The sequence below is a fragment of the Miscanthus floridulus genome, chromosome 17 (assembly GCF_019320115.1).
Source record: "Miscanthus floridulus cultivar M001 chromosome 17, ASM1932011v1, whole genome shotgun sequence".
Taxonomy (NCBI): Eukaryota; Viridiplantae; Streptophyta; class Magnoliopsida; order Poales; family Poaceae; genus Miscanthus; species Miscanthus floridulus.
Window position 1 is genome coordinate 60,958,338 of NC_089596.1, and position 9,058 is coordinate 60,967,395.

The 9,058-nt window shown below is 45.1% G+C and overlaps 2 protein-coding genes across 2 annotated transcripts; both read right to left on the reverse strand.

Moving 5' to 3' along the window:
- Positions 1-359: 359 nt before the first annotated feature.
- On the reverse strand, positions 360-851 carry LOC136517686 (uncharacterized). Its single transcript, XM_066511317.1, has one exon. It carries the CDS (start codon positions 849-851, stop codon positions 360-362), a length of 492 nt encoding a protein of 163 aa, XP_066367414.1.
- Positions 852-2,103: 1,252 nt separating this feature from the next.
- On the reverse strand, positions 2,104-2,758 carry LOC136519092 (uncharacterized). The gene has a single exon (XM_066512749.1). It carries the CDS (start codon positions 2,663-2,665, stop codon positions 2,315-2,317), a length of 351 nt encoding a protein of 116 aa, XP_066368846.1. The 5' UTR covers positions 2,666-2,758; the 3' UTR covers positions 2,104-2,314.
- Positions 2,759-9,058: the final 6,300 nt, after the last annotated feature.

A 9,058-nucleotide genomic window follows, 5' to 3' on the forward strand; every position in this document is an offset into this window, starting at 1 on the left:
TTTGAATTTATGGTCCGAGGAGGGGGGAAGTGTAAATTCCACGTATGAATATTGTTCAAACGCATCGCTCCCGCGCTCACGTTAGCCATCCTAATCTTAATCCAACGGCGCTAAATAGACCAAGATGGCGCGAACCTACCTCTCGCTGTTTGAATTAAGCGATAGATGAATACAAAGAGGTAAATCATTTCATGACCCAAACACATGCATAAGGAAATTGATAACACTTCCAATTCTTATCATTATTCTTATCCTCCAAGATCAGATTTGTTGGCCCTTGAATGCCTTTCAAAAAGATATATTTTAAGAAATACATGAAGACTAGTTTCAAGGGATCCCAAAAATTCTGCAAACCTAGCTCATAGACCTAGAGCCTCCGCTTCCTCAAATGCCTCAAAATCGAACTCCTCGTCATAGTCGTCCTCCTCCCAGTCCTTGTTGTCCTCATGTTCCTCCTCCTCCTCTTCCTTGGCTGCTACTGGTACTGCTACTGCTACAGGAGGAGGAGGAGGAGCAGGTGTAGCAGCAGCAGAAGGAGGAGGAGGAGCAGATGAAGCAGCAGCAGGAGGAGCAGGGGGCTCTGATGCCCCTTCTACGGTCACAACCCCAATCTCAATCTCAAGAGGGCCTACCTCCATTACATGGGGATGTGTTCGCTTGGGAAGGCCAACACAAACGGGGCACTTGCGCATCACATAGCCTTCAAAGTCATAGCCAGTGCGCATAAACGCCTTGTCCCCGACACAGTACTTGGCAAAGAGCATGGATCCAGCCGTGATCGCCACAATGAAAATCATGACCCCGATGAAAGGACCATTGCCGACATCGTGGATCCACTCCCTTGGCGACATGCTCGTTCACCAGGAGGATCCCTACCTACAGCCCTTCCCTACACAAGGTGCACGCCCGTCCTCTCTCTCTCTTTCTGCACTGTATCTTCTTTTCTGGGTGTTTTGGTCCAGCCTCCGTCTATGGCTGGATTAATAGGAGAGAACAGGGTAAAATGGGAATTGCGAGTGATATTTGGGTTGCAATGTAAGTTTGCCTAGTACCCCATTACGCGGAAAGTAATTAACCGGCGAGGGTGTCACTGAGATTTTCCCCCGTGTGTGGACAAACACGGTTGAGATGGTCACATGAGCCTTGCAACTCCAACTCTGCAAGCGGTCATGTACCGCTCGGGTGTGACCCTTGTGCGCGCTACTGGATGCCGTTGCTAATGCCATGCCATGCCACCCCTGGCTTTGCTGGACCGTTACCGGATTTCCCTGGTTGGTTCTTGCTCGTCATCAAGGCCCAGTAGCGCGTGAAGCGGCTGCTGGGCTCACTGGGCCGGTCACGCCGCTTCCGTTTCTCCATCGCCTAGACAACAAGATCAAGACGCAGATTCCTCTGAAAATTCAGCAAACGCAAATCTGGCCAGACTGGTGCTTGGAATTTCGAAAGTTCTAAATTTTTTTTTCTATCTAGGGGAAATCAATGTTCAACTCGTGATCGTATTCTATTCTATCTAAGAGATATGGGTATGGCACTTAAAAGATACGACACGAATATGAATTGCTTGTTCGGCGCAGCTTCACGCAAGCCTAATGAGAGAAAAGCAAATGAGAAGGGAGTGGAGGTTTTGGAACTTCCTCCAGAAAGGGCCAAAGTAAGTTGCTTACTGCTATATACTGGTAACGCTTGGCGTTTTGAGTCTGGGAGAAATCACTACCAGTGTTGCACAGCCAGAAGAAATCGTTGTTTATTCATACGCGGTCGAGAACTCGAGATCGGTGTGCCCACCGCCCAGTGGAAATTAAATCAAGCTGTTTGTTGTGCAAACTTTGCCAGGCTGGGTGCAAGGTTTTGGCAGGAACGCTTTTTCAAAAAGGACGGCAAAAACTATGTCGTGATTTTTATTAGACGGGAAAAAACAAAAAAGAGGTTTTAGTACAACACGACTACTCGACTAAACGCTTCAGCCGGGGTCAAAGGAAGCAGGAACGCTTGAATTCGAATCAAAGAAACCTGAACAAAAGTTGCCATCTTTAACAATGAGTACTAGTACTTAACAACTGAGAAGAATCACGAAAAGATCACCGCTACCAGCTGCTTTCATCAAGAACGTGAAATCAAACCGAAATAAAAGGGCATAGTTTGCATATACAATCTCGAGTTCTCCAATTCCAACACAATCAATAACACACCTATATGCTGTATACGTAATCGTAAACTTGACGAACTTGCTACGCTCATGAACAATCCTAACGTATGCCTCCGCCCAGCGCCGCCCCCGCGTGCACTGCACGCGCGCGCTCGATTGAGGCGGCGATCAGGCGGCGCCGATGCAGGCGAAGGCGCGGACGCTCCTGGCCTTGGGCAGCGGCACCCGGATGAGCCGCCGGTCGGGCGAGAGCCCCACCTCGCCCGCCAGCTCCTCCAGCGACAGGTTCCGCCGGTGCAGCAGCGACGACCCCTCGGCCGCCGCCGACAACCTTGTCGCCGCGTGGACCGGGGACCGCAGCTCCTGCTGCAGCCACCGCCTCCTCTGCTCGGGGTCGTCCAGGTCCACGGGCGCCGAGGAGGGGAGCGCACCTCCGGTGCGGTAGGCACGGCCGCCGGCGCCGGCGTTGCTCCGACGGTCCTTGATGGCCTTGTAGAGCAGCGGGATGAGGCCTTCCATCACCGAATCACGACGTGTGGGCCCGGTGAACGGGGTTGGTCGGAAATGGTTGTGTTCGGTCACAACTCACCACTTTTTGGTCTCGGTCCAGGGGAGTTTGGTTTGGTTGGCTCGGACGTTGGACCTTCTACTTCTATGCAACACTCCTTTTATTCTATATAAAGTAAAGCACATCTAAATGGAAGTAACTATAAAGCATAGTTATCACAGCTCAAAATTATGTGTAGGGACTTGCTAAACAAACAACTAGGTAAATGGTAAAACAAAACGGGACAAATTACAAGATGGTGAAGACATTTTTATTTTTTCGCAGACACACCCTTGTCAACACCCACATAAAACTCATCCATATACGCGCGCGCACACACACAATTTTCATCCTTGCATCATTGCATGGACGAGCTTTCATGTACTACCCAACTGTTCATCGTCTCTAATATTGCTCTGGCGAGATTTTGAGCTAGGCTTCAGGTCTAGTGGAACTAGAGCAAAGGGGAGAGCAAGGAATGCTTTCACCCCCATTCCATTTGGTGGAGAAGATGCACAAGGAGGAGAAGCAAGAAGAAAGGACGCAAGCCATACCTCAAGATTAGTTTCCCTAGTCTCACGTTGACCAAAGGTTAATGAAGTTTTGCTACGCCTTAGACATGCAATCCTAGAGGCCAACATAGTAGTCACCTTTCTTAGCAAAATAACCATAGGTGAAGATACCGTGACGCTGCCTAAGAGGGGAGAGGCGAATTAGACAACTTAAAAATTAATGGCCTCTAAAACCTACTTACCTGAACCTGTAACACCCGAGGCGTAAAAAAATCCAAGGATATCACTAAACGTCCCTTCCCTCAAACAAGAGTATAAAATCCAGCGCATAAACCTATAAACAGTATGAATAGTAAAAACAAAACAACAAAAAAACTATAATTAAGAAAGGTTCCACTTCAATCATCATTATTAAACCACGAAGGGTCACCATGACTAATAAACTAAGTCCATTACAGCAACTCCAAAGCATCATTATTATCTCTAAGTGTGGGGTGAAACAGTAAAGATGTGTTGGCCATAGATTGGGCAACTAGAGGTTGCCCCTAGCCGACTGGAGGGGCTCCTAGCGTCTGAAAGCTCTAGTTTGGTTTTGGTTAATTGATGAAACCCTAAGTGCTAACCTAGTTTATCAAGGTGATCATGAAATAGGTAGCACTACTCTAAGTGATGAAGCAATGGCGAAGATTATGACAATGGTGATGGCATGGTGATGATCAAAGGCTTGAACTTGGAAAAGAAGAAAGAGAAAAACAAAAGGCTCAAGGCAAAGGTATAAATAGTAGGAGCTATTTTGTTTTAGTGATCAAGACACTTAGTGAGTGTGATCACATTTAGGATCGATAGCCGTACTATTAAGAGGAGTGAAACTCATATCGGAATATGGTTATCAAAGTGCCACTAGATGCTCTAACTCATTGCATATGCATTTAGGATCTAGTGGAGTGCTAACACTCTTGAAAATATTTGTGAAAATATGCTAACACATATGCACAAGGTGATATACTTGGTGGTTGGCACATTTGAGCAAGGGTGAAGGAGATAGAGATAAAAGAGGGTCAGTCTCGCTGATTCACAAAGTGACCGGACGCTGGTCTTAGGGGGACCGGCGCGTCCGGTCAGGTGTGGCAGCGTAGACCTGGCGTCGGTCATTTGACCGGACGCTGGGTCTCGGACTGACCGGACGCTAGAAGGTAGCATCCGGTCAGAGCTGACATGGCAGTACCGAGATCAAGGGGACTGACTGGACGCTAGCAATGTTCGGTCAAGGTCGACGGGACATGTCCGGTCAAGGTTTGCCGTCTCTGGGAGCTTACTGGAAATGACCGGACGCTGGGGGTTCAATGTCCGGTCACTTATGCCGAAGCGTCCGGTCGCGTCGTGACCATTGAGATTGGGCGGCTTAGGTTGAACGCAGTGTTACACGTGGCTTTCATCGGGCGACCGGATGTTGGGTCCAGCGTCCGGTCAATATGACCGGAGCGTCCGGTCGGCCCGTGCTCAGTGTAGTGAGGAGCCCAACGACTCTATTTCGTGGGGGGCTTCTATTTAAGCCCCATGGCCAGCTCAAGCTCACTCTTTTGGCCATTTGCATTGACATAGCAACCTTGTGAGCTTAGCCAAAGCCCTCCCACTCATCTCCATCATTGATCCATCATCATTGTGAGATTAGGAGAGAATCCAAGTGCATTGCTTGAGTGATTACATCTAGAGGCACTTGGTATTCGTGTTTCGCTGCGGGATTCACTTGTTACTCTTGGTGGTTGCCGCCACCTAGACGGCTTGAAGCAGCGAGGATCGTTGAGCGGAGGTTGGTGATTGTCTCTGGCTTCGATCGTGGTGATTGTGAGGGCTCTTGTGCCTTCCCTAGCGGTGAGCCAAAAGGTAACTCTAGTGGATTGCTCATGTCATTGAGTTACCTCACTTGTGGGTTGGTTCTTGCGGTGTCCAATTGTGTGGACAAGGTTCGTGCAACACCTCTTAGCCGCCGAACCACCAAGTGTTGGTCGACACAACGGGGACTAGCGTGTCAGCAAGCACGTGAACCTTGGGAGAAAAATTGGTTGTCTCTTGCCCTTTGGTAGTCTCCCGGTGATTGATTTAGTATTCATCTTGTGATTGGTTCACTCCTCTACACGGCGGTATAATCACCCTACTCACTCATTTATATTCTTGCAAACTAGTTGTGGCAAGCTCTTTAGTGTAATTAGAATTGAGAGCTTGCTTTGTTATTTTAAGTTCTTCTAGTGGAGCTCTTTAGAGTAGCAAGTTTGAGAGCTCTTAGTGAGTAGTAACATTGCAAGTTGTGTGCCTAGTAATCACTGCAACTAGAATTGTTGGACAGGTGGCTTGCAACCCTTGTAGAGCTAGAGCAAGTTTGTATTTCACTATTTATCATACTAATCAAATTGCTCTAGTTGATTTGTAGATTTTTAAATAGGCTATTCATCCCCCCTCTAGCCATATTAGGACCTTTCAAGTGGTATCGGAGCCGTGATCACCGTTTGATTGAAGGCTTAACAACCTCAGTGTCAAATTATGGCTCAAGTTGTGTTCAACCATGTGGGGGGCAAACCACCGTTCTTTGATGGCACATGCTATGATTATTGGAAGAGAAAGATGAGGATGTATCTTGGTTCAATCAATGATCAAGTATGGGAGGTGACCGAGAATGACTATGCTATCATTGATCCTGATGACCCCACCAACCAAGACAAGACCAACAAGCAATGCAATACATTGGCTCTCAACACCATATATAATGCCATCGATTCCAAGGTGTTTGAGCAAATGAAGGATTATGAAAGAGCAAATGAGGTGTGGAAGAGATTGGAGGAAATATATGAGGGCATACCAGCGGTGAAGAGTGCCAAGTTGTATATCCTCAAGGATAAATTGACAAGCTTCAAGATGAAGGAAGATGAGAGCATTCTGGAGATGTTCCATCGTTTGCAAGTGATTATCAATGATTTGAAGGCATTGGAAGAGAAGATCAAGGATGATGATGTCTCTCATCGATTCTTGATGTGTCTACCTCCAAGATTTGAGATGTTGAGATTGCTCATCATAAGAGGAGGATTGAAGGAGATTACCCCCAACCAAGTACTAGGTGATGTTATGACCCAAGAGACATACCGTGTGGAAAGGGAGGGGGATGACAAGAAGGAAGAAGAAGACAAGAAGAAGAAGAGTATAGCATTCAAGGCTAGCTCATCATCATCCAAGAACAAGGGTAAGTCCAAGAAAGAATCAAGTGATGATGATGATCTTAGTGATATTGATGATGAAGCTATGACCCTCTTTGTCCGCAAGATGGGAAAATTCATAAAGAAGAAGGGCTATGGTGCAAGAAAGAGAAGAGATCACACCAAAAGCAAAGAATATGTGAGAAGATGCTACAATTGCAAGAGCCCTGATCACATTGTAGCAAATTGTCCCTACAATAGTGACAATGATGAGGATGAGAAGAAGAAGCTCAAAAAGGATAAGAAAGAAATGAAGGAGAAGATGGAGAAGAGAATGACCTTCCAAAAGAAGAAGAAAGGTGGAGGCTATGTGGTCACATGGGATAGTGATGGCTCTTCGGATAGTGATAGCTCTAGTGATGATGACAAGAAATCTATCAAGAGAGCACTAGCAAGCATCGCCATCAACGACAAGCTCTCCATCTTCGACACTCCATCAACATGCCTCATGGCAAAGCCTACTAAGGTAAAATATGATGTGAGTGATGATGATGAATGTGAAAGTGATACTTGTAGGAATGATGATAATGATGATGATGAGGATGAGGAGTACACCAAGGAAGAACTCTTGGACATATGTGAGCAAGTGAACGCTTGCAATGAGATGAAGAGAAAGGAGTGCAAAGAATTATGTAAGAAGGTAAAATTTCTTGAGCAATCCTTTGATGAGCTCAATGCCACTCATGAGAGGCTAATGGAAGCCCATAAGAAGCTTGACAAAGCTCACTCTAAGCTTGAAAAGGCTCACTCCTCTCTCATTGAGCAAGTCAAAGTGGAGGAAGCCAAGAAGGAGCAAGTGATCATATCATGTGATGTGGGACTAACTTGTGATCTTATTGATGAATCTTTTAATAATCCCATTGTAGTTGCTACCACTAACTCTTCTTGTAGCACTACCACTTCCACTTCACCTTTGAGTGATGGTATGTCTTGTGATGCCTCAGTAATGGTGGAAAATGAGACCCTCAAGAAGGAGGTGAATGAGCTCACTCGTGCCTTAGACAATGCCTATGGTGGAGATGCCCGCTTGCTAAAGTGCTTGGGTAGCCAAATATTTTCTCTCAACAAAGAGGGATTAGGCTATACCCCCCAAAAAGGCAAGGCGGCCTTTGTCACTCCCAAATTTAGCTTTGTGAAGGGCAATGGTCGGTTTTGCAATAGATGCAAACAAGTTGGGCATATAGAGCAATATTGCAAGATTAACAAGAACAAGCTACCTAATGTATCTTCAATTAAATTTGATTCTTGTTACATGCTTTTTAAGGGTACCAATGGTGTGAAGGCTAAGTTCATTGGTACACCAATTGTGGGCCCAAAGAAGAAGGCCATTTGGGTACCAAAGACCTTGGTAACTAACCTTTAAGGACCCAAGCAAGTTTGGGTACCTAAAAAGAATTGATCTTCTTTTGTAGGTCAATTATAAAGCTAGAGGAAGGCATTGGGTGCTTGATAGTGGGTGCACACAACACATGTTTGGTGATCCAAGAATGTTCAATTCAATCAATGAAAATAAGAGCAATGGGGTTGATAGTATCACATTTAGTGACAATGGCAAAGGCAAGGTCAAAGGGCTTGGTAAGATTGCAATATCTAATGATTTGAGCATCTCCAATGTGCTACTAGTAGAGAGCTTGAACTTCAACCTATTGTCGGTAGCTCAATTATGTGATCTTGGTTTTAAGTGCATATTTGGTGTGGATGATGTAGAGATCATAAGTGTAGATGGCTCTAACCTGATATTCAAAGGATTTAGATATGAGAATCTATACTTAGTTGATTTCAATGCTAGAGAAGCTCAATTGTCAACATGTTTGATCACTAAGTCTAGCATGGGTTGGTTATGGCATAGAAGGCTTGGTCATGTTGGAATGAAACAATTAAACAAGTTGATCAAGCATGACTTAGTTAGAGGCTTGAAAGATGTCACATTTGAGAAGGATAAGCTATGTAGTGCATGTCAAGCCGAAAAGCAAGTTGGTAACACACATCCTAAGAAGAGCATGATGAGCACATCTAAGGCATTTGAGATGATGCACATGGACTTGTTTGGTCCAACCACATACACTAGCATTGGTGGAAACAAATATGGATTTGTGATTGCGGATGATTTCATTAGATACACATGGGTATTCTTTCTTATTGATAAGAGTGATGTGTTTGCAACATTCAAATCATTTGTCAAGGACATTCACAATAAGTTTGAAACAACTATCAAGAAAGTTAGAAGTGACAATGGTAGTGAATTCAAGAATACTAGAATTGATGAGTTGTGTGATGAATTTGGAATTAGACATCAATTCTTGGCCAAGTACACTCCACAATCAAATGGCCTAGTTGAAAGAAAGAATAGAACTTTGATTGACATGGCAAGATCAATGTTGAGTGAGTACAATGTGAGTCATTCATTTTGGGCTGAAGCAATCAACACGGCTTGCTATTATAGCAACCGACGCTATTGTCACCCCATGATGGAGAAGACTCCTTATGAGCTATTGAATGGAAGAAAGCCCAATATAGCATATTTTTTGGTCTTTGGTTATAAATGCTACATATTAAAGAAAGGCACTAGATTGAGCAAGTTTGAAAAGAAATGTGATGAAGGTTTATT

Bases quoted from the DNA above. Each gene is read 5' to 3' on its own strand.
- LOC136517686 (XM_066511317.1), bottom strand. From the start codon at position 851: ATGTCGCCAAGGGAGTGGATCCACGATGTCGGCAATGGTCCTTTCATC.
- LOC136519092 (XM_066512749.1), bottom strand. From the start codon at position 2,665: ATGGAAGGCCTCATCCCGCTGCTCTACAAGGCCATCAAGGACCGTCGG.